The 27,474-nt window shown below is 29.8% G+C and overlaps 1 protein-coding gene across 2 annotated transcripts in view; it reads right to left on the reverse strand.

The window, feature by feature from the left end:
- The window catches only part of LOC111623704 (tumor protein p53-inducible protein 11-like), an 84,553-nt gene that overhangs the window by 53,370 nt on the left and 3,709 nt on the right, over positions 1 to 27,474 (reverse strand). Inside the window, exon 2 of one of the 2 annotated variants that reach the window (XM_023366385.1) lies at positions 18,349 to 18,426. In XM_023366385.1, the coding sequence (XP_023222153.1) occupies positions 18,349 to 18,389 (41 nt within the window). In that variant the 5' untranslated portion in view covers positions 18,390 to 18,426. Of the gene's footprint in view, positions 1 to 9,838; positions 9,915 to 18,348; positions 18,427 to 27,474 lie in introns of those variants that run through there. The other variant, XM_023366382.1, reaches the window with a different exon arrangement.

A 27,474-nucleotide genomic window follows, 5' to 3' on the forward strand; every position in this document is an offset into this window, starting at 1 on the left:
TATTACTCTTAGTTTACATTTCTAAAGTCTAAATTCTTCAACGCTAATTCACTCCATTTTGACTATCTACCGGAAAATGTATTTTTTATGCAGATTTATAATATTCTACAACTAAATTTACTCGAATTACTTCTTTATTTTGCATATAGCTTATACCGAAAATTGTTCGGATTCCGTACTTTGTATACGAGACAATATCTTAAATTATTTTCAAAATTTCAAGATTCGATTGCGCTCGTTCATAAAATTCGTGACGAAAGAGTATAATAAAAGTTTTTCCTTCGGGCAAAGTGGTAAAATTTGAAAAATTGCCAGATTTCCGGCAAAAATATTGTAAATAAGACGTTAATATATTTGCAATTTAAATTACATCTGCGTTACGTACAGTACGGCCGTATCGCTATATCCATCAATTATTATAATTCTATTCAATTTGAAATGTATTAAGGCCATAAAAACGGTAAATCAAATAAGGAAAAATATTCTATATAAAACAACAAACTTCAAATTTTCTATACAAACAATCAGCATTTATTAATGTCTATATACCAATAAGAAGACATTTCACTTTTGTTTAATTTAATTAACTAATTAATTAAAATAAGGAAAAGTGTAAAGGTCTTTCTCCACAAAATAAACGATAACAACGAAAGTAAATTAATATAACTATTTTTCAAATTTAACTGAAAAATCGAATAATTATTTAAAGTAGAAACTACGTTTGGTTGGAAATATTTATTAAAATGTATAAATAAATTAGGGAAAATATTAAATATGTGACTGAAGGCGCGAGATCTGATGTTTGTCTTTAAACCTGCGCTTCATTTTTTTTACTTTATTATATTTTTCTTATAAATCAATTCGATCAAATAAAAACAACAACAAACAGAAATCGGCTTAAAGTACTTTTGATCCGTCGAAGAAAAGTTTTTTGAATCAAAAGTCACTTTTACTTTTATTTTAATATATTTCCGATATAACAAAATATTTTTTATAAATATTAAATACTTTTAACAAACTAGAAAAAGAAGTTATAATTTTTTAAGTTTGTCAGTCATTTATAGGCCAAATTGCCGGCGTTACCTTTGTATACATTTTGTATAAATTACAGTGTATTACTTAATTTTATATAAATTTCTGCGTGAATTATTTTAATTAATTCTATAGAAATTGTATAAAAACTTGTATCTAATCAAAAATCTTTATCGATTTTATCGTATTTACAACTCAAAAAGATGTTTTTAATTTATCAAAAATTTGTAAATAGTTTCGTCATAGTTCTAAGTAGAATAATTATTAATTCGCCGGAATTTTTAAAGTAAACATTAAGTACTTTAGAACATTCGCTTTAGATGTTCACACGAGGCCAATCAGAATCAGTTTCATAGATGAAACTTTGATTCTGATTGGCCACGCGTTACGTTTTTCGATACTTACGCGCCATCTACGTTCTACCAATCGCGCAAGTTTAACGACAAACCAAAAATGCCGCCATTATTTTTCTCCGTCTTAGAAGGATTTCGAGTACTTACTGCGCATTTTGATTCCAAAGTTCGTCCTAATTTGCACATATTTTTACGTTATTACCCACGAGACAAAATTATTATTTTGGAAGATCCACAATCCTTTCTCCAGATTTTTAAATTTTAATTTAAAAGAATTCTTATTTTGTTAGCATATACCGATACCTAAATAGCTCGGTAATTATCGCAACGAAAACAAATACAATCTAAATTGCAATTTCCAAGGAATTTAATACAAAGAATACCATGTTTATATTAGTGACGCCATTGCGCCGCGCGCCTACTCGTAATTATATAAACGACAAAGGAGAATGTTTATCCTTTAAAATGGAAAATTTAATTTAATAATCGAATATATAATTATTTTATTATTTTTACGCCAGGCAAAATATACAGTACTGTATTTTGTTTTCGTCAATGCGCTCTGACAGTCCTTGGACATTTTATGTTCCAAATATATTTTGTTTGTTTTTTTATTAAAAATAAAGTTATTTAACTTAAAATATTTACACGATTATTATTTTATTCCTTTAGTCGAATGATTTAAACGGCGATTAAATCGATTCGTAAGCTATAATGAATTTATATTTATTATATTTTTAATAATAAATCTTATAAAGATTTAATTAATTTTATAAATCATCGGAATCTTTCTCTATTTTTTAATAGATCATTTTTCATTTTCGTAGCGGGAGTTGGACGGACAATACTTTACACAGAATGGAGAAAAATAAATTGAAAGGAGCCGTAGAAAATATTTCCAATTTCGGCTTAATAAATTAATTAATTCCAATTTTTCTAACCTTAAATTCGCCCCGACTTATAAGTTATTGTAACCGTTAACATAATTTATCGCTAATTCTACCTCCCTTTATCGCCTGGGCGCCTTTCTTAAAAACGATCTGAGACGAAAAATGCGTCATTCATTAATATACATGGATTATTAAATTTTTCAATTATCGTAAATCTTGTAAAACAGGTAAATTTAAATCGTTACGGCGGGGATCGCCATCTCCTTTGCTTGTCGTCCCCTTTCTAAACTTAGATTAAATTTGCCGATTCCTTCGCTTGATCCATAAAAAGTATAAATTTATTATTAATTGTATTAAATAAAATGTCGATAATAGTATTTTTATTAAACATTTTGTGTTTAAAATTGTAGTAACGTAAAAAACAATTTATTACGATAATAAGAATTCTTAATTTTATATAAATTACTTCAAAAAGTTCGGATATGATCAATCGTCTTTATCGATTTTATAAGGTCGAGAAAATGTTTTAATTTAACCGAAATTTGTAAGGTCGAACCCCGACGTAGCGCTTTACTAAATAGCCAAGCCTTGGTAAAATGCCAATGAATATTTGCCAGCGATTTTCCACATAAATATTAAATTAAATGACCCTTCCAGATCAATCGATTGACCTTTCGAGGTCATAACGACCAGATTGGAATCCTTGGTTTTCGCGGAGTAAATTCTTACTTTAAGAAAAAAGAATGTTTTTGCGATTACTTCATTTCGGATGCTTCTTTGAAGATCGGATTAATATTGTGTTAGAAAGCATGGCAAAACTTTCTTAATTACCATTACTATAATCTTCGACAGAGAATATAATCGGGCATTTATTCTTTATCCATCTGTCGCAGCTCGATCATAATAGACTTTTGTCTTTTGTTCTCATATTTTGAGTAGGCAATTAGAAGCAGATGGCAGAACAAAATGGATTCTCTGATAAACTATTATAATAATCGACAGAAAAATTGAATCGAATCGATAAGTTTAATATTCTCTACTTAGTCTATTGTCTTCTCTCCTCCTTCACGTTCGAGTACTTTACTAAAGTTTTGACAGGTTACACCTTCATTACTTAATCAATTTTATTCACGTCTCGACCATTGGCCACGTAAATAATTAATATAATCAAATTATCGAATGTCGACCGATCAAAATTAATCGAAGACTTTTTATTTGATATATTTTAAGTTAAATTACAAAAGATTTAAAATTAATTGCCTTATATTATTTCAGTTAAACAAAATATAAATAAAATTGAAAATTTATATTACATTGGGATGTGATTTTATCCTTGGAAGAAGATCCGGCCACTAATTTTTATCTATTTTATCGTATCAAAACTTTTAAATACAATCGATCCTAGGTATAAAATCTCTTAAATAGCGCCACACTCGATTTACGAACAAACGGTGGCGCTAAATCGAAAGTTCATAATTCCAAATCTTATTAATCGAGCAAACATGCCGGATAAATAACATAAAAAAAAAATTTAATGATCCTCCTTTCCTTATAATCAATTCTTATTGTAACGAATCAGGAAAATAATTTAAATAAATATATTCAATTAAAATGTATAACAAACTTCAATTATTTATATATTTAAATGAGAGAATCTCTCTGACAATAAATACAAATTGCGAAATCCACGAATATTTTCATTAATTTAGTTAGAAAGTTGGGTGCAACCGAATTAATTTATTCGAATTTACAAGGCGCATCTACTTCATTAAACGAAACTGCATTAAGAAAGAATTGAATTATCGTATAGTGTTGTTCTCATCTTTGTTATGGATCGATACATTTGTGCAAAACAGTGATTGGGTATTTTCCAAGCATTTCTTCTCTTCTCTAATTTCCAATAAATTACAAATGACAACAGTCTGGTCAATTTGCTAATTTTATATATCTAAAAATCTATAAATGAAGCCTTTTTCATTTTAGAAAATTGGAATTTTCCTATCTACATTCGTAACATTGGTCGTAGCTAAATTTAGTTCTAAATGCCATCAAACTAAACTTTAATAATAAATTTTAAAATAGTTTATTTTTCTAGGATAATAGAGATAAAAATCTAGAACATGGATGATTTAATCCCGTCGCTTAGCAACGACGACATTTATTCAGTTAGCGGAAAATATTTTCTATTTTCCTCCATAGATGGCGACAGAATGCGAAAGGGTGAAGATAAATCGATAAGCTCCCTTTAAGAAGGTGAAATTATCTTTGTTAATTGTAATAAATTAAGAATTTTAAATCGAGCAAAAATACTTTAAGTAATATAATAAAATTAAATTAAATGAAAAAATAAATTTTCTACATAACCGGCGATACTTTATTTTAATCCAATATAAAAATTTCAATACTTTTTTAAGAATTATAAATGTTTCATGAATTGTTAATAATTAAGTAAATGTTTTAAATATTCTTAATGGAACACTTTAAATAGGCAAACCGAGCTCTTCCAGCTTTAAAAATTAATATTTTTCCATCTTATTTTGCTTATTTAGGCCTATATTTCGTCCATAAAAATATACTGTATTACGATTTAATTTATATTTAATTTATTAATTCGGTAATTTTACGAATATTTAAACCAATTTGATCTTCCTAAAAAATCGGGCGACGGTGAAGAAAATACTCAAATATTTACATTTTAATTATAAAATGTTAATATCGGGTAAAATAAAAAAGTGAAATATGGCAAACGAAGGACCCCGTTTAACGTGCAAATAAATGTCTCCGGTTCAAGTATTTCTTTGCCAAGGTAATTTATTTTCATATAAAATGCCAATTAATTCCTATTCTTATTTTATTTATCTAGATGCAAAAGGCCTGTTTATGTTTGTAGATAAAAAAGCACCGTGTTTTTACTGTCTTATTTATGTAGGAGAGGTTTTCGATAGCCCAGAAGGACTGCCGAACATCACCTCCGATCATTTAACTTTTTATTTCGTTTTGTAAACTGAAATTATAATTAAAAAGTTACTCTATAAATAATTTATTGTCTCTTTCCAGTATAAAGTTATATAATTACACTTAAAGATAAATATCTCCTCCCTCCTTGATAAATATACAAAAAAAAAAAAATTAAAATTTATATTTATTTTATCAAATTATTTTAAACAAATAAATTATTAACATTCTTTAATCCGTCTCGTTTATCCCCGTAAATTACGAATCTTTTACTACACAACATTACAAATCAAGATTCGAATTATTCGATTGTAGGATTATTCTCAAAATTATAAATATCAATCCCTGTAAATTAAGTAAGAGAATAGAAACAATTCTTATTACTTATCAAAATTAACTAATTATATCGTGTTTCTATATAAAAAGCTCCGTATCCTGATCTGGACCAAATAGTCCCGCTGGTACTCTATCCGAGTTTATACGTAAATGTACTGTACAGTACAATACGTATAAATTAATGTATCTCGTTACCTCGAAACACGTAGTAATTTATATTTTAATAAATCGGCAACGAGTTGCTGAACTTTCTCGGCAACATTTAAAATTTTATTGGCGCCATCTGTTATCATATTTTATTTTAAAAACTTATATTTTTAACTATTATAAAATGGCTATTATAAAACTATTTAAAAGCTAAAACTATTATAAAATCTTAATTTTGAGGGTAGGGATAGATTTTATAAAAAATCGTAAGTGTTAAAAACTAGTAAAATCGTCATTAAGTCGGACTACTCGAGATACGACACTCGACCCCTTTATCTCCCCATCCCCTCGACCTTTAACCACCGAAATTTAATAGCATCGATCCCCTTAATAAACAAACCTCCCTGCATAATTTCAGAAATTTTCGACAAAAAGCATAGGCATTATTAAGCTTCAAACAGGGTGAACAAAGTCGTGTCCCCCATACACTGACATCCATACATACAGAAATTACCCCCGGGTTTTTTTGCATTTCTCGACGTTTCAAGATGTCTGAAACCTAAAAAGTGTAAAAATCTGTAGAAGTCATTTTTTGCCGGATCGCCATACGTTCCTCTGTATAACAGCAGGAAAAGTAAAAATTCTGTATTAAAGAAGCAAATTGAAATTCTCAAACCAGACTAATCTCGCAACGTGTGAAGTTGTATTCAGAAATCCCGCAACGTGTGAAGTTGTATTCAGAAATCCCGCAACGTGTGAAGTTGTATTCAGAAATCCCGATAAGTTATTAAACTTACTATTATATAATGGATACCACTCGGAAATAATTAAACTTCTCATATTTTCAGTTACAAAATTTATAGAGAAAATTTTATTTATATCAGTTCCTATTGGCCGGAGTCGAAGACGAGAATAATTTTAATTATGGAAAAGTGCCAAAAGTACAAGTAAAATATAACGAATAAAGAACGAATTCGGAAAAAACCAAGCGATGAAAACACAAAGAGCGAAGCTTAATATTATATGTTTTATACTTTGTACTGTACTTGGTCGATCGTATTTTTCGTGGTTTCGTTATAAATATAAAGAAATAGGCAAGGAAAAATAGAGAATATGTGGTAAAATATAAAGAATAATTTGACATTCGGTCGGAGTGAATTTTTCCATTGTTAAATCCCCAATNGAAATCTGCAAGATTTGGTAGGATAATGCATGTCGATACACAATACACACGCATCGAGTCTCGCCTCTGTGAATTTTTGCATACGAAATATAACATTTACTCTTTTATTAAAAATAAAATTATTGAAAAATTAAACTTTTCGCCCGTAATAACGTTTTTAGATGTGCAGAAATTATATTTTACAATTTACTGTCTCAAATCATATATTTATCACATTATAGCAAGGTTTACCGGACATAATTATTATGTATTATCTAATGTTTGTAGCGTATGTTTACCCCGTAAGTGGGAGTAGTCCTATATACGAATATAAATTACAGATATATTGCTACGGGGTCTTCGTAACATATAAATTACGTTTACTCTCATTTAAGGGTTAATAAATAAACAAATATTTGATTACAAGAGATCAATGGAATTCTCGCTCGAATTTGAACGTAATATTCATAAATGTATAGAAGAGGATCGATTTCTCCTGCGAATACTTGAATCTGGACAAATCTCCAGATTTTTAAGTAATTATTAAAGCTTTTGAGAAAAATTTTTTTTATTATAAAAGTCATTATTTTCGGCGATATTTCATCGAACCGAACTTAGTTGGGCGGGAGATACGTTCTTTTTAATTAAAATAGTTTTTTCTAATAAATATAATAATAATTGCTGGAAGGTGAATAGTTTTATTTTCGAGTAATTTTTATTAAAAATACTCTCAAATAAATCATTCGAATAAATTCTTTCTAAAATACTTTCTAAGGGAAATATTAATAAAGGAATACAAGTGAATCGACGACTAAACTAACAAGTAAGTATTGGTGAAACTATTAACCGGGATTCATCATCCACCGGGTGTCAGAGTTGCGTAATAAAAAAAAAGTATTTGTATAACATCTTAAACGATTTATTTTAAAACTGTATACGGAATTTTATTATTAAGCAATTTTTTCCTCTTCTATTCGCGTTAATTACGACTTTGCCTCGTCGAATGAACGAAAATACCAGACCATAAATGCCAATTCTATTATCCGCGGTTATCGATTATCCAGGCACAAACCGCGATCATTATTTCGGTTAATCGAGTTTCTACCGCCTACCGACTTAATACAAATCCAGAAACAGATAAATATTTATAGTAGTAAAGACAGTGGTTTATTTTCCTAATTCTTCGAATTCTTTGTAAAAATATAAGCTTTAAATGGAGATAAATTTAAAAAGCAATAGATAACGATAAGACAAGTTTGCCCGCAGGTCCAAGAACTTAGCTTTCGTCCAAAAAGTAAAACAAAAAAATACATTTATCGAAATACAAACGGGCTTGACAGTCGAGCCGTCTTTAGTTGACAATAAATCCGATTCTTTCGATCTTTCGTACCGATTGGAAACGGAAAATTTAATCCATTCGAATAAAATACGTAAATAATGCTTGATTTAACGAAGAAAACTGTGGCCAAATTTAGGTAAAGTTCGAGTATAGAAGTAAAAATACGAAAGCAAGATCAACAGGCGCACTTAATAAACACGGTGAATTCATTTAATCAATGGTTTGAAAATAAAGGAATCCGTACAAAATACCGAACGATACAAGGCTTAGACACCTTCTTTAGACACTTTTCTCGAATAAACAACTAAAAAATATTTAGACTTTATTTATCGGATAATATACTGAACGTATAGAACCGACGGCGTGACGGGTACTATTTCATACATGGATACATCGTAGTATTTACTAAATTTCCAATCGATTAATTACACAAAAATGAAGTTGGACTTTATGAGTTTAACTTGAGATTCCCATTCGAGTTTTTCTCTTTCGTTTTTATTAACGTAGAATTGTTTCGTTTTTCGATAAGCAAAATTAACCGGAAAATGTTTTCGGGCGAAAGAANGTCGGACTACTCGAGATACGACACTCGACCCCTTTATCTCCCCATCCCCTCGACCTTTAACCACCGAAATTTAATAGCATCGATCCCCTTAATAAACAAACCTCCCTGCATAATTTCAGAAATTTTCGACAAAAAGCATAGGCATTATTAAGCTTCAAACAGGGTGAACAAAGTCGTGTCCCCCATACACTAACATCCATACATACAGAAATTACCCCCGGTTTTTTTTGCATTTCTCGACGTTTCAAGATGTCTGAAACCTAAAAAGTGTAAAAATCTGTAGAAGTCATTTTTTGCCGGATCGCCATACGTTCCTCTGTATAACAGCAGGAAAAGTAAAAATTCTGTATTAAAGAAGCAAATTGAAATTCTCAAACCAGACTAATCTCGCAACGTGTGAAGTTGTATTCAGAAATCCCGCAACGTGTGAAGTTGTATTCAGAAATCCCGCAACGTGTGAAGTTGTATTCAGAAATCCCGATAAGTTATTAAACTTACTATTATATAATGGATACCACTCGGAAATAATTAAACTTCTCATATTTTCAGTTACAAAATTTATAGAGAAAATTTTATTTATATCAGTTCCTATTGGCCGGAGTCGAAGACGAGAATAATTTTAATTATGGAAAAGTGCCAAAAGTACAAGTAAAATATAACGAATAAAGAACGAATTCGGAAAAAACCAAGCGATGAAAACACAAAGAGCGAAGCTTAATATTATATGTTTTATACTTTGTACTGTACTTGGTCGATCGTATTTTTCGTGGTTTCGTTATAAATATAAAGAAATAGGCAAGGAAAAATAGAGAATATGTGGTAAAATATAAAGAATAATTTGACATTCGGTCGGAGTGAATTTTTCCATTGTTAAATCCCCAATTTTACGACAACGAAAAGCAATTTACATTGTTAAACGTAATAACGTTTTCCCGATTAATCGATTTTCTGTGTTATTTTCGAAGTTACCCAATATATTACGCCCATTGCCGACGTTTAGGTCGGTCCAATGCCTCTAATCACGCCACTTTCGTATTGATAAAAAAAAATCAGACTCACCTGTAAGCGATGGTAGGTTCCGGTTCCTCTAAATTGTCCATCGTGGTTTTTCTGGTTAATCGAATAGAGAAGAAACGGCTGAAAATTTAGCATTTTGTTAATAAAATCCTTTTAACAAAATTTAAAATTACGTTTTAAAACACCGAAATATCTGAGTAAAAGTATCCATTATTATGTAAATTAAACGTAATTTTATATAATAAATCATTTTTAAAGAATTATATTCGGTCGATTTCAAGCAAATTAACAAAATTACACGTCATTTTTATTTTAAATTATAATTATATTTACAGGTAACTCCCGTATAATACAGGAGTTACGTTCCAAAAAATTGCTGTGTCTTTGGAATAAAACACAATACTAGTGTTTACTACGCCAGAACAAAACATTTATTATTTAAGTAAATATTTTACCAGCTATTCATTTTATATGATGATCTCAGCCTGATCATCATCAACTGGTAACAGTTTGTGGGTGCGTTCGTTAATAGCGGTCGCTCTGCAACAGGAGTGCGCTGCTGTTTGTAGGCATTTAGGAACGACGGTGAAAGAAAGATGGTGGCGCCCGCACTATCGATAGTATCGTGATGGAGGAATCTATAATTCTAAAATGAGCCTTTAGAGGCAAAAGAAGGCTCCCAATTGTAAAATTTAACCATTAAATGGATTATTTGTTGAAAGAGCATTCAAAGTAGCCACGAAAACAATTAGAATGNCGATTTACGAACAAACGGTGGCGCTAAATCGAAAGTTATAAATTACAGTGTATTACTTAATTTTATATAAATTTCTGCGTGAATTATTTTAATTAATTCTATAGAAATTGTATAAAAACTTGTATCTAATCAAAAATCTTTATCGATTTTATCGTATTTACAACTCAAAAAGATGTTTTTAATTTATCAAAAATTTGTAAATAGTTTCGTCATAGTTCTAAGTAGAATAATTATTAATTCGCCGGAATTTTTAAAGTAAACATTAAGTACTTTAGAACATTCGCTTTAGATGTTCACACGAGGCCAATCAGAATCAGTTTCATAGATGAAACTTTGATTCTGATTGGCCACGCGTTACGTTTTTCGATACTTACGCGCCATCTACGTTCTACCAATCGCGCAAGTTTAACGACAAACCAAAAATGCCGCCATTATTTTTCTCCGTCTTAGAAGGATTTCGAGTACTTACTGCGCATTTTGATTCCAAAGTTCGTCCTAATTTGCACATATTTTTACGTTATTACCCACGAGACAAAATTATTATTTTGGAAGATCCACAATCCTTTCTCCAGATTTTTAAATTTTAATTTAAAAGAATTCTTATTTTGTTAGCATATACCGATACCTAAATAGCTCGGTAATTATCGCAACGAAAACAAATACAATCTAAATTGCAATTTCCAAGGAATTTAATACAAAGAATACCATGTTTATATTAGTGACGCCATTGCGCCGCGCGCCTACTCGTAATTATATAAACGACAAAGGAGAATGTTTATCCTTTAAAATGGAAAATTTAATTTAATTTAAAATATAATGAGCAATTATTTATTGTGACACTGTCACAATGCCGGACTGCAATTTTTAATTTATTTAATTTNTATACCGAAAATTGTTCGGATTCCGTACTTTGTATACGAGACAATATCTTAAATTATTTTCAAAATTTCAAGATTCGATTGCGCTCGTTCATAAAATTCGTGACGAAAGAGTATAATAAAAGTTTTTCCTTCGGGCAAAGTGGTAAAATTTGAAAAATTGCCAGATTTCCGGCAAAAATATTGTAAATAAGACGTTAATATATTTGCAATTTAAATTACATCTGCGTTACGTACAGTACGGCCGTATCGCTATATCCATCAATTATTATAATTCTATTCAATTTGAAATGTATTAAGGCCATAAAAACGGTAAATCAAATAAGGAAAAATATTCTATATAAAACAACAAACTTCAAATTTTCTATACAAACAATCAGCATTTATTAATGTCTATATACCAATAAGAAGACATTTCACTTTTGTTTAATTTAATTAACTAATTAATTAAAATAAGGAAAAGTGTAAAGGTCTTTCTCCACAAAATAAACGATAACAACGAAAGTAAATTAATATAACTATTTTTCAAATTTAACTGAAAAATCGAATAATTATTTAAAGTAGAAACTACGTTTGGTTGGAAATATTTATTAAAATGTATAAATAAATTAGGGAAAATATTAAATATGTGACTGAAGGCGCGAGATCTGATGTTTGTCTTTAAACCTGCGCTTCATTTTTTTTACTTTATTATATTTTTCTTATAAATCAATTCGATCAAATAAAAACAACAACAAACAGAAATCGGCTTAAAGTACTTTTGATCCGTCGAAGAAAAGTTTTTTGAATCAAAAGTCACTTTTACTTTTATTTTAATATATTTCCGATATAACAAAATATTTTTTATAAATATTAAATACTTTTAACAAACTAGAAAAAGAAGTTATAATTTTTTAAGTTTGTCAGTCATTTATAGGCCAAATTGCCGGCGTTACCTTTGTATACATTTTGTATAAATTACAGTGTATTACTTAATTTTATATAAATTTCTGCGTGAATTATTTTAATTAATTCTATAGAAATTGTATAAAAACTTGTATCTAATCAAAAATCTTTATCGATTTTATCGTATTTACAACTCAAAAAGATGTTTTTAATTTATCAAAAATTTGTAAATAGTTTCGTCATAGTTCTAAGTAGAATAATTATTAATTCGCCGGAATTTTTAAAGTAAACATTAAGTACTTTAGAACATTCGCTTTAGATGTTCACACGAGGCCAATCAGAATCAGTTTCATAGATGAAACTTTGATTCTGATTGGCCACGCGTTACGTTTTTCGATACTTACGCGCCATCTACGTTCTACCAATCGCGCAAGTTTAACGACAAACCAAAAATGCCGCCATTATTTTTCTCCGTCTTAGAAGGATTTCGAGTACTTACTGCGCATTTTGATTCCAAAGTTCGTCCTAATTTGCACATATTTTTACGTTATTACCCACGAGACAAAATTATTATTTTGGAAGATCCACAATCCTTTCTCCAGATTTTTAAATTTTAATTTAAAAGAATTCTTATTTTGTTAGCATATACCGATACCTAAATAGCTCGGTAATTATCGCAACGAAAACAAATACAATCTAAATTGCAATTTCCAAGGAATTTAATACAAAGAATACCATGTTTATATTAGTGACGCCATTGCGCCGCGCGCCTACTCGTAATTATATAAACGACAAAGGAGAATGTTTATCCTTTAAAATGGAAAATTTAATTTAATAATCGAATATATAATTATTTTATTATTTTTACGCCAGGCAAAATATACAGTACTGTATTTTGTTTTCGTCAATGCGCTCTGACAGTCCTTGGACATTTTATGTTCCAAATATATTTTGTTTGTTTTTTTATTAAAAATAAAGTTATTTAACTTAAAATATTTACACGATTATTATTTTATTCCTTTAGTCGAATGATTTAAACGGCGATTAAATCGATTCGTAAGCTATAATGAATTTATATTTATTATATTTTTAATAATAAATCTTATAAAGATTTAATTAATTTTATAAATCATCGGAATCTTTCTCTATTTTTTAATAGATCATTTTTCATTTTCGTAGCGGGAGTTGGACGGACAATACTTTACACAGAATGGAGAAAAATAAATTGAAAGGAGCCGTAGAAAATATTTCCAATTTCGGCTTAATAAATTAATTAATTCCAATTTTTCTAACCTTAAATTCGCCCCGACTTATAAGTTATTGTAACCGTTAACATAATTTATCGCTAATTCTACCTCCCTTTATCGCCTGGGCGCCTTTCTTAAAAACGATCTGAGACGAAAAATGCGTCATTCATTAATATACATGGATTATTAAATTTTTCAATTATCGTAAATCTTGTAAAACAGGTAAATTTAAATCGTTACGGCGGGGATCGCCATCTCCTTTGCTTGTCGTCCCCTTTCTAAACTTAGATTAAATTTGCCGATTCCTTCGCTTGATCCATAAAAAGTATAAATTTATTATTAATTGTATTAAATAAAATGTCGATAATAGTATTTTTATTAAACATTTTGTGTTTAAAATTGTAGTAACGTAAAAAACAATTTATTACGATAATAAGAATTCTTAATTTTATATAAATTACTTCAAAAAGTTCGGATATGATCAATCGTCTTTATCGATTTTATAAGGTCGAGAAAATGTTTTAATTTAACCGAAATTTGTAAGGTCGAACCCCGACGTAGCGCTTTACTAAATAGCCAAGCCTTGGTAAAATGCCAATGAATATTTGCCAGCGATTTTCCACATAAATATTAAATTAAATGACCCTTCCAGATCAATCGATTGACCTTTCGAGGTCATAACGACCAGATTGGAATCCTTGGTTTTCGCGGAGTAAATTCTTACTTTAAGAAAAAAGAATGTTTTTGCGATTACTTCATTTCGGATGCTTCTTTGAAGATCGGATTAATATTGTGTTAGAAAGCATGGCAAAACTTTCTTAATTACCATTACTATAATCTTCGACAGAGAATATAATCGGGCATTTATTCTTTATCCATCTGTCGCAGCTCGATCATAATAGACTTTTGTCTTTTGTTCTCATATTTTGAGTAGGCAATTAGAAGCAGATGGCAGAACAAAATGGATTCTCTGATAAACTATTATAATAATCGACAGAAAAATTGAATCGAATCGATAAGTTTAATATTCTCTACTTAGTCTATTGTCTTCTCTCCTCCTTCACGTTCGAGTACTTTACTAAAGTTTTGACAGGTTACACCTTCATTACTTAATCAATTTTATTCACGTCTCGACCATTGGCCACGTAAATAATTAATATAATCAAATTATCGAATGTCGACCGATCAAAATTAATCAAAGACTTTTTATTTGATATATTTTAAGTTAAATTACAAAAGATTTAAAATTAATTGCCTTATATTATTTCAGTTAAACAAAATATAAATAAAATTGAAAATTTATATTACATTGGGATGTGATTTTATCCTTGGAAGAAGATCCGGCCACTAATTTTTATCTATTTTATCGTATCAAAACTTTTAAATACAATCGATCCTAGGTATAAAATCTCTTAAATAGCGCCACACTCGATTTACGAACAAACGGTGGCGCTAAATCGAAAGTTCATAATTCCAAATCTTATTAATCGAGCAAACATGCCGGATAAATAACATAAAAAAAAAATTTAATGATCCTCCTTTCCTTATAATCAATTCTTATTGTAACGAATCAGGAAAATAATTTAAATAAATATATTCAATTAAAATGTATAACAAACTTCAATTATTTATATATTTAAATGAGAGAATCTCTCTGACAATAAATACAAATTGCGAAATCCACGAATATTTTCATTAATTTAGTTAGAAAGTTGGGTGCAACCGAATTAATTTATTCGAATTTACAAGGCGCATCTACTTCATTAAACGAAACTGCATTAAGAAAGAATTGAATTATCGTATAGTGTTGTTCTCATCTTTGTTATGGATCGATACATTTGTGCAAAACAGTGATTGGGTATTTTCCAAGCATTTCTTCTCTTCTCTAATTTCCAATAAATTACAAATGACAACAGTCTGGTCAATTTGCTAATTTTATATATCTAAAAATCTATAAATGAAGCCTTTTTCATTTTAGAAAATTGGAATTTTCCTATCTACATTCGTAACATTGGTCGTAGCTAAATTTAGTTCTAAATGCCATCAAACTAAACTTTAATAATAAATTTTAAAATAGTTTATTTTTCTAGGATAATAGAGATAAAAATCTAGAACATGGATGATTTAATCCCGTCGCTTAGCAACGACGACATTTATTCAGTTAGCGGAAAATATTTTCTATTTTCCTCCATAGATGGCGACAGAATGCGAAAGGGTGAAGATAAATCGATAAGCTCCCTTTAAGAAGGTGAAATTATCTTTGTTAATTGTAATAAATTAAGAATTTTAAATCGAGCAAAAATACTTTAAGTAATATAATAAAATTAAATTAAATGAAAAAATAAATTTTCTACATAACCGGCGATACTTTATTTTAATCCAATATAAAAATTTCAATACTTTTTTAAGAATTATAAATGTTTCATGAATTGTTAATAATTAAGTAAATGTTTTAAATATTCTTAATGGAACACTTTAAATAGGCAAACCGAGCTCTTCCAGCTTTAAAAATTAATATTTTTCCATCTTATTTTGCTTATTTAGGCCTATATTTCGTCCATAAAAATATACTGTATTACGATTTAATTTATATTTAATTTATTAATTCGGTAATTTTACGAATATTTAAACCAATTTGATCTTCCTAAAAAATCGGGCGACGGTGAAGAAAATACTCAAATATTTACATTTTAATTATAAAATGTTAATATCGGGTAAAATAAAAAAGTGAAATATGGCAAACGAAGGACCCCGTTTAACGTGCAAATAAATGTCTCCGGTTCAAGTATTTCTTTGCCAAGGTAATTTATTTTCATATAAAATGCCAATTAATTCCTATTCTTATTTTATTTATCTAGATGCAAAAGGCCTGTTTATGTTTGTAGATAAAAAAGCACCGTGTTTTTACTGTCTTATTTATGTAGGAGAGGTTTTCGATAGCCCAGAAGGACTGCCGAACATCACCTCCGATCATTTAACTTTTTATTTCGTTTTGTAAACTGAAATTATAATTAAAAAGTTACTCTATAAATAATTTATTGTCTCTTTCCAGTATAAAGTTATATAATTACACTTAAAGATATCTCCTCCCTCCTTGATAAATATACAAAAAAAAAAATTAAAATTTATATTTATTTTATCAAATTATTTTAAACAAATAAATTATTAACATTCTTTAATCCGTCTCGTTTATCCCCGTAAATTACGAATCTTTTACTACACAACATTACAAATCAAGATTCGAATTATTCGATTGTAGGATTATTCTCAAAATTATAAATATCAATCCCTGTAAATTAAGTAAGAGAATAGAAACAATTCTTATTACTTATCAAAATTAACTAATTATATCGTGTTTCTATATAAAAAGCTCCGTATCCTGATCTGGACCAAATAGTCCCGCTGGTACTCTATCCGAGTTTATACGTAAATGTACTGTACAGTACAATACGTATAAATTAATGTATCTCGTTACCTCGAAACACGTAGTAATTTATATTTTAATAAATCGGCAACGAGTTGCTGAACTTTCTCGGCAACATTTAAAATTTTATTGGCGCCATCTGTTATCATATTTTATTTTAAAAACTTATATTTTTAACTATTATAAAATGGCTATTATAAAACTATTTAAAAGCTAAAACTATTATAAAATCTTAATTTTGAGGGTAGGGATAGATTTTATAAAAAATCGTAAGTGTTAAAAACTAGTAAAATCGTCATTAAGTCGGACTACTCGAGATACGACACTCGACCCCTTTATCTCCCCATCCCCTCGACCTTTAACCACCGAAATTTAATAGCATCGATCCCCTTAATAAACAAACCTCCCTGCATAATTTCAGAAATTTTCGACAAAAAGCATAGGCATTATTAAGCTTCAAACAGGGTGAACAAAGTCGTGTCCCCCATACACTGACATCCATACATACAGAAATTACCCCCGGGTTTTTTTGCATTTCTCGACGTTTCAAGATGTCTGAAACCTAAAAAGTGTAAAAATCTGTAGAAGTCATTTTTTGCCGGATCGCCATACGTTCCTCTGTATAACAGCAGGAAAAGTAAAAATTCTGTATTAAAGAAGCAAATTGAAATTCTCAAACCAGACTAATCTCGCAACGTGTGAAGTTGTATTCAGAAATCCCGCAACGTGTGAAGTTGTATTCAGAAATCCCGCAACGTGTGAAGTTGTATTCAGAAATCCCGATAAGTTATTAAACTTACTATTATATAATGGATACCACTCGGAAATAATTAAACTTCTCATATTTTCAGTTACAAAATTTATAGAGAAAATTTTATTTATATCAGTTCCTATTGGCCGGAGTCGAAGACGAGAATAATTTTAATTATGGAAAAGTGCCAAAAGTACAAGTAAAATATAACGAATAAAGAACGAATTCGGAAAAAACCAAGCGATGAAAACACAAAGAGCGAAGCTTAATATTATATGTTTTATACTTTGTACTGTACTTGGTCGATCGTATTTTTCGTGGTTTCGTTATAAATATAAAGAAATAGGCAAGGAAAAATAGAGAATATGTGGTAAAATATAAAGAATAATTTGACATTCGGTCGGAGTGAATTTTTCCATTGCTAAATCCCCAATTTTACGACAACGAAAAGCAATTTACATTGTTAAACGTAATAACGTTTTCCCGATTAATCGATTTTCTGTGTTATTTTCGAAGTTACCCAATATATTACGCCCATTGCCGACGTTTAGGTCGGTCCAATGCCTCTAATCACGCCACTTTCGTATTGATAAAAAAAAATCAGACTCACCTGTAAGCGATGGTAGGTTCCGGTTCCTCTAAATTGTCCATCGTGGTTTTTCTGGTTAATCGAATAGAGAAGAAACGGCTGAAAATTTAGCATTTTGTTAATAAAATCCTTTTAACAAAATTTAAAATTACGTTTTAAAACACCGAAATATCTGAGTAAAAGTATCCATTATTATGTAAATTAAACGTAATTTTATATAATAAATCATTTTTAAAGAATTATATTCGGTCGATTTCAAGCAAATTAACAAAATTACACGTCATTTTTATTTTAAATTATAATTATATTTACAGGTAACTCCCGTATAATACAGGAGTTACGTTCCAAAAAATTGCTGTGTCTTTGGAATAAAACACAATACTAGTGTTTACTACGCCAGAACAAAACATTTATTATTTAAGTAAATATTTTACCAGCTATTCATTTTATATGATGATCTCAGCCTGATCATCATCAACTGGTAACAGTTTGTGGGTGCGTTCGTTAATAGCGGTCGCTCTGCAACAGGAGTGCGCTGCTGTTTGTAGGCATTTAGGAACGACGGTGAAAGAAAGATGGTGGCGCCCGCACTATCGATAGTATCGTGATGGAGGAATCTATAATTCTAAAATGAGCCTTTAGAGGCAAAAGAAGGCTCCCAATTGTAAAATTTAACCATTAAATGGATTATTTGTTGAAAGAGCATTCAAAGTAGCCACGAAAACAATTAGAATGCTCGCACGGAGTTACGCGGAGGTATAAAAGAACGCACCCTTTATTACATTTTATGTTGTACGAGGGTTTTACCCAATTCCCGAACCGTGTTAGAGTGAGCCCGTGCTATAAAAGCACCGGGTTATACGGGGGATGTTTCCAATTCTCGAACCGTGTTAGAGTGAATCCGTTCTATAGAAGTGTCATGTTATACGGGGGTTACCTGTACATGGAAAATAAAGTTCCGTGTTTGTTTATTCACACGACAATCTCGTTAAAATTGTCTTTCTTTTTACTTTCACATTAATTACTTTCATGTGTTTATTGAATATTTATTTTAAAAAATCATAATAATTATAAAAGTTTCAACACGGATATTTAAGAAAATCGATGGGAAAATAGTATCAAATATGCAAATAATTGTAGAACGTAATTGATAAATTTATTTCTATTTACGTTATAGTTTGACAGATGGCGACACTTTACAGTTTACCTAAAATTTCTACAGATTTTTATTCGCCGGAAAAATGTTTTTAAATAATTAAAATAAAAATTAGTCTCGCATTAATATCGGTTACAGAAGTTTGCAATAAAATTAGCAATTTGTCTGGCCAAACGTCATCGCACTCGGTCTCATTCTATTTACAATAACCGATGTCCTGGACGACACGCTTGGTCTCGCTTCCGTCCTTTTAAAGATTTTTATTTCATTGGCTTATCCTCAAGAAATTTTGTAGCGAATTATCGCCAGTTGCCTCTGATTTATATTTTAAAAAATTGAAAAAAAAAAGTTTTATTTAATGTACTGGAAATATGTTATAAATAAGTAGGGACAAATTCAACGCAAATCTCTGGTAATAATCCTAAAACAATCAAAATTATTCTTAAGGTTTGTTTATTTTCTAGATTTTAATAAATAAACTGTCATTTATGAAAATTAAAACAAATAAATAAGTCCAAATATTAAATGAAGGGAAAGAGAAAAGAGAAGAGGAAAAGGAGGAGGAGAGAAGGGGGAAGAAAATAGATTTAATGAATTAAGTTGTGAATAAATACATTTAGTTGGATTAGAAAAGATTTTCTACGACGATTCGTTGACCACAGACACATAATTGGCCTAGAGCCGGATTAATCGTTTGCATGTGATGCGGCATTCGATAGATTACAGAAAAGATTTTCATCGACACCAGTTTAAAAGAGAGGTGGGTATTTAAAATTGAAAAGGTAAAACGGTCATTTTTTGAGTTTGATTAAGAACCAGTTATGATTATTACGACGAGATCGGACAGGACCATTGGTTAAGAAAATAATGTTTTAATTACGAGTTTTTCTAGGAGAAAAGTCGCTGGTCTATATTACAATCTATTTTATTCCAGTTCTAATTTTAAAATATTTCACTTTTTTCCTTCTTTCTTTCATCTTTAAGAACTTAAAAAATTTACGAGTCTGGCCAGCGTCTTACATTTTTCACCAAGAAGAATGTCGCCTAAAAATAAACTTTGCGTTCGCAAATCATATTAACGTCACAAAGAAACGCGTTTCTATTCTATTCCGCGCTTTTATTTAAGTTCACCGAGCGAACATTTGTTATCCGGTGCCCACCTCTATTTTTCCATCTGCAAAAGCATTCGTTTTAATTTAATCAATTTTCCGAAAATTACAACTCCATCCCGTCGTTTTCTATTTATTCAAATTCAGATACTTCCTCCAGTTTGTGTTTCGTCTAACTTTTCGTCGGGTTCCCAACGCAACGGGTTTAGGTGGTGCCGGGTCAAAGCAGCACCGACTTCCGGTCACTTTCCTATGGTATAACCAAGTGCCGAGCGGTCCGACTAGTCCGAATTTCGGTAATGGCAAAGGAACCGTAAAGTGTATCTGGTTTTTAATGTAAAGAACATAAATCGGAAGTACGTTTTTTACCGTTGTCATTACCGAAATTCCGGACGGGAAGCCTTTGTATAATTTAATTAAGGCCGGTACAGCGCCATACTATCTGGGCCCCCAAATACCAACTTTTCGGGTCCTTTGGCATTATAGTATATGTAACGTAAAGCCGGTTTAACGCGGCGGTTAGTAAGTAGGATGCTATCTAATGGGCAGCGGGAGTGTAGGACGGGAGCAAGTATAGAAAAACGTGTGTACACGTCCGGGGCCCGTAAAAGCGGGCCCTTGGCTGCCGGTGACTAAAATCCAGGCGAGTTTCGGACGTAAAGAAAAAGGAAGGAAATTTTGCGGTTAATAACTTCCTTCTCTACCCGGTACAAGTATAGAAGAATTTTTTCCGCCTTTCCCAATAAAATTTTCCGGCACCTTTCAAATTCCGACGGACGTATTATTCTTATAAACTGAAAAAACTACCGTCAGGTGTAAACCACTACAATTAAATTGGAATTGTCGGTAAATTATCCTTATTTCCTATCAAACAAAATTATTATTACGTCTCGATCCCTCGTAATGGATGTAGATGTAATAATAATTTTGCTTTAGAGGAAATAAGGATAATTTACCTACTTAGTGTCAAGTCTACCTATGAATAGTCTTTGAGTAATGGAGTGCAATCGGACTAGAGATGCAGGTTTCGGACTGACCATCTAGCAATTTCTGATCTCAACCCCATTGAGAACCTACAAAGAAGTAAGCAGCCTCCAAAATACAGAAACTGGAGAATGCAATAGTAGCTAAATGGGAGGAAATTGAAGAAAATCATCTGCAAACTTTAATCAAATCGATGCCTAACCGTGTATATAATTTGATTTTGGCTCAAGTAAGTTACATTGAGCATTAATTCTTCTTATGTTTTGTTACTGTTTTTTCATGTTTTTGTTACTAGAACTATATTTACGGGACACTAAAAAATTGAAAAATTTATTGCATAAATTATATAAACTATAAATATAACATTTACTAAATTATAAAAAATAAACATTTGTTGGAATGTAATTGTTATGTGATAATTACGTTAACAATTAATTACTTCATTTCTTTGAACAGTTTTTTCACAAACTTAATTTTACTAGGTGGGCCTACATTTATGGGACACGCCGACGAACTTATATGGGTGAAAATGACAGTGGAAATTTTTAATTATAGAAGGTAATCTCGTAAAGGAAAACTTAATGACGATTTAATTGCATTACACAAAAAGAAAAAAACTCATCTTCAACTGTTTTGCCGTTATTAGTTATTGGAAAATTCCGATTATAATTAAAATTTGCATCTGTAAATATGTTCTAAATATTTAAAACAAGTGCGCACACAAACATTATATATGTATATATGCTTATGATATATTTATGAAATATAAAATATATAGGGCCTATATTATATATATATATCATAAATATAAATATAAATAAATAAATATATATATATAAATTTTTTAATTATATATCATACGAAATTTTACAGCTTTTATAAATTTTTAAAATTATAAAATTTTATTTATTCATTCCCTTTTCAGAATAAAATAATAAGACAAGTTATCGAATGGATCGCAAATACTGTATATTCAATTGCAATTTAGAACGAGCAATTATTTATTGTGACATGGTCACAATGCCGGGCTGCATTTTTAATCATATTCTTAATTTATTAAATTTAAAATATATGCTCTCCGCCTCAAATTAGTAATCTTGTCCATGTACATTATACTTTTCCTGTTAGCAACAGAGTCATGCCGGTCATCTATGTAACTCCATTCAGGGAAACTTTGAATTGAAATCACGTGACTTCCGATTTGTACCCGAAGTTGGTATATAGTTAATCGGGGCCAGGTCTAGCATTTTTCGAATTGCAGTCCAATAAGTGATATTAATATCAGCATTAATTAATTAGTTTTCCATTTTTATAATCATTCCGTGTTATCATAGATAATGCATAATAGTGCTTTGATATAGGTAATATCATTGCTACTATTCTGAAGCTATCTCAAACAGAAAACTCGTACGAATTATTGTTTAAAGTCACAATATTATCATGTAGATTTATTATTCAGTGAAATTAGTCACAGTAGCAAATACAATGTCAACGAAGTGATTTGAAACCTTAACGGTTATAAATTAATATTTCTAATCTTCTAAGATATTTCCACAGGCTTTGATATTTAACTTGGAATTTGACGCACTATTTTATAAAAATTATTCATCGAACGAATCCGACGAAGCGGATCAATTCAATTCACTACACTCGGAGCGATCATTATTTTCTGGTTTTAACGAGAAAATAGCAGTCAAATTGGAACGTCCATTCCCATTATCACTGTAATTACAATCCTCTTTTGAAAGGAGTAACTGCACGCTCCGAAGTATCACATTCCAAGATCCACCAGCGATTTTGCTGTATTTTAGTCGTACATCGAATCTATTTACTTTTCCTCTTTTATGTTTTTCTATTGTTATTTTTTGCACACTTTACAAACTGATATTGTGACCCGAGAATCCGACCAAATCGAAATAGTGAACATCGGTAAAAATCCTGTTTTATCCAGCCGTCTCCGGGGACTGCACTATTGCTCTTGGACGTAAACAAAGTAAGAAGTGTCAAAACGGGCACCGACCTTGTTTTCGACACGTTGCTACATATTATATTCAGAAAGACCGACGACAATTCGACCGCGAATAAAGGTGAGAATTACTAGAATCAATTGTCAATGGTATTATACAAGTATATTGAATAATATATATATATAAACTTTATTGGTAACGCTCTACTTTTCTACGCCAGTTATAGTAAAATTGATAAATTATCGTAATTTAGATGGTTAAAAGCGGGCGGGGTTCTTCACTTGCGTAATTCTCCCATATTTACATTATTCGAGTTTGGTAAAATAATTTAAAAGAGCGTTTACTCACGTAATTTAAGTTTTGAAGACAGTTAAGTTTATTATTATTCGCCACTCGATAGCCGTCCACTTCTAATACGATAAAATAATATCAGAAATGACGTGTGAGGTCCCCACTCTTAAATCTGCCGAGTCAACGTATATTCGAAAGTCATTCCTCGTCACCCGTTCCATGCCAAAGCGAAAAACATTCATTAAAAATCGCAATTTAATTGTAGACGGCGGGTAATCGAAGTTCCTAAACCTAAGCATTTTACCTGCCATACTTACAACCGAGAATATTTTCTCTTATAAACTGCCTCACGGGCTAAGAAGCGCTTTTGTTTCTCCTATATTATCGTTTGTTACTTTAATATTTTCTAGAAACTTAATTATATTACCTTCAACGAAATGTGCTTAGTAATTCTAGCATTCCGTAGTATTTGCCGATTCGTAATACGTGTACTACGGAATGTCAGAATTACTAATACCACGAAATAATATATACAGGCGAACGGCTACATGTTCAGGTTATTTTAGACATTTTTTAAACATTTATACACACGCTATTGCCCGTCGAGAACGGCAAAGAAAAAAATACAGCCTTCTTTTTAATATGTATAAAACATTAATTACTCCTCGAGTATTTCAACGTAAATTTCAATTACTTTAAAATTCAATTGTGTATAGTTATTAAAGTTTTAAATTCTGCCTAATTAATTTAATTAAAATTAATACAGTCGAAACGATTATATAAGTTATATTTTTGTGAAACCTTTAATCCGATTAATTTAAAATTTTTACTATTTTATTTTAAATTATTACTTATCACAAACGTCAATTCTTTTTTCTATGCGCTAATTTGAGATTTGGACGTTTTCTGCGCTTAATATAAATGGCGTCGTCGCAGGTGTTAGAAAATTGTAATTGTTTCGCTTCATCGACTTCGTTGATGGTTGAATAAAGCGCCCATTAGCATAGTGGCTTTGGGCTGGATTCTCGCTCGGATTACCAAAACAATTACGTATTATCCAGATACATTTCGTGAAATTTAAGATACGTAGACATGTTCGTACTCGAAACACTTGGCCGGCGACTTTTAACAAGCGCCATCTTTAAATTATCCATAATGATAATTTTAAAAACTTTTTTTAATAAAGGAATTTTGAAATTATTTCGCAGATTTGCCGAAAATATATTTTTGATTTACGTTTTATATCGATAAAATTCCCTATAGACTTTAAAATATAAATAAAACCGTTTAATCGTTCGTAATTTTCCCTAAATTACTACATCTTCGACATTATTTAAGAAACGACCGAGAATATACTGTATTTATAAAATTCTTACATATCTTATAATTCTAATTTTAATATCGATTATTTTATGTATACATTACGTAAATTATAATCTTCCGTAATTATTTACATATTTTATAATGCAAACTCTTTTTTCTTCTTAATTTATACAATCCGTTACTTACTTAAATATGTTTTTATGGATCACTATCGATTTTTTTTTTCAAAATTTCAAAACTTAAATTTTTAACAATCTTGATTTAAAATATTGTCATTAAATTAAATTTATGATCTTACTAATTCTTCTTCGTATTCCTGTGATGGCTGCATCATACATTAGCTTTGTCGCTCGTTACTAATAATCTTTCACAAAAATCTATTGGGACGAACAAATGTAAACAAACTAGACAAATAGTTGAATTTAAGATTCGTTCGCTTGTTTTATAATGTTATTTTGCAATTCAATTGTGTTCCGATATTATACAAATATCATATACAGTACAGTACTGTACTGTACTGTACAGTACGTATGAGTTGAGTGAGTGTGTGTGTGTCTGTGTGTATGTGTACTAGGAAAATATTTTTATATTTTTCATATTTTCAGTGTAATAATTGTATAAATATATTCAAAATAAATGTTAAATATTTAATCAATATAAATTTTACCTTTAATGTTTATTTAAGGTACTAGCAATAAATAAAACTCGATGAAATTATCAGAGAAAAAATCGAATTCTGTCAGCAAATCTACGGTCATTTAATTCGAGAAGAAAATCCCGACTTTTAAAGAGATTGTCAAAGTCTTGATTGAAAGAAAATAAACCAGACTTTGATTGATTTCTTCTACAATAAACAAAACGTTTGATTTTAAAATTAGACATCAAAAATTAGATTTAGGAGCCCAAATCATAAAATTAATTTTTATCCAATTAGTGAAATTACAAAGTAATTTTTATCAGTAAAAAAAATATATATATATAGGTTATATATAATGATATTAATGATGCGGATATTGATAGAAGCTTCCTCTCAAATATTTTATTTATTATAGAAAATAAAAATTAGTAGAATAATTCGTTTATATTAGGCCAGGCATTTTGCATAATATCGATCGTTTAAGTAAATCTTCGATATTAACCTTTTATCAAATTATGAAGTTTATCCAAGCTCATTACGATAACGAATAACTTATACTGTAATTTGTTATTAGCAAGTTATCCCTTTCTTATTAAGCTTCTTCTAACATTGCTTCTTATTTTAATGCTTTTATAATTATTAAAAAAAATGCAATAAAATGCTGGAAATAATCGGATATTATTCATAGATAATTCTATTATTTACATAGGTACATGAATTCGACAATTTTTTGAAGAATGAAAATATAATTTATTAGAATGTGACGCGTTAATCTTTTAAACAATTTTAATTAAAATTTGTAATTTTTACTTAATATTAATTACGGAGTTTATAAAATTTATAATTAATTATTTCACATAAAATAATACTTTAAATTATTAACTAAATGATATAATTTAGCTAGAGCATCAATATAGAACTATAATTGTTGGCAAATAAAATATTTTATTTGTGTATTTTTATTGATAATTTTTCATAAGTAATTACAACTGTCTTATAAACAAATCTCACTGAAATGTTTAAATTTTGTTTTATCTCTAATGCTAATCAATTTTAACTAATAATTTTTGAGCTTCATAATTCATTTCATTGAATTTCTTTGAGCAAAATCTTTACTTTTGTCAAATTTTACTTTTTAATGTACCGGGAACGTCCAAAAAGTAAATAGCCGGGTCCTTTTTTTTTTAACCCGTGAGAAGCTTAGGCTTTATATAATATGCAAACGAATCCCGTTTAAGAAAAGTGAACGAGAATTGATAATCTCTGAAAGAGGAATCAAATATTTATTACATTTACTCCCCATTGGCCATAGCAGTTGCTCAATAAATGGTAAATATATTCATTTAATTCTATATTAGGAGAAAAAGAAACAAAGGTTTTTATTTTTAACTTTTTGTTTCGCATAAATGTTTATTTTATGCAATATCGAAAAATATATCATTGTAAAATGCATGGAATAAATATTTTTGGAATAGAAATTCGAAGGAGGAACAGACGACGGATTATATAAAAATAGAAATATTACGATTCGGTACACTAACAAGAGATAAAGATGTTTCTTATTTTTATTTCTGGTTTTTACACTTCTGAGAAATTCCGTCTTCTCCGTACACAAATACGAAGAATTTCCCAACGCAGTCTTTTGCTTAAGATACGTGATTTAACGGCAGAGACCGGAAA

The sequence above is a fragment of the Centruroides sculpturatus genome, unplaced genomic scaffold, assembly GCF_000671375.1.
Source record: "Centruroides sculpturatus isolate CEXI.00-Female unplaced genomic scaffold, Cexi_2.0 scaffold80, whole genome shotgun sequence".
In the NCBI taxonomy this organism is placed as follows: domain Eukaryota; kingdom Metazoa; phylum Arthropoda; class Arachnida; order Scorpiones; family Buthidae; genus Centruroides; species Centruroides sculpturatus.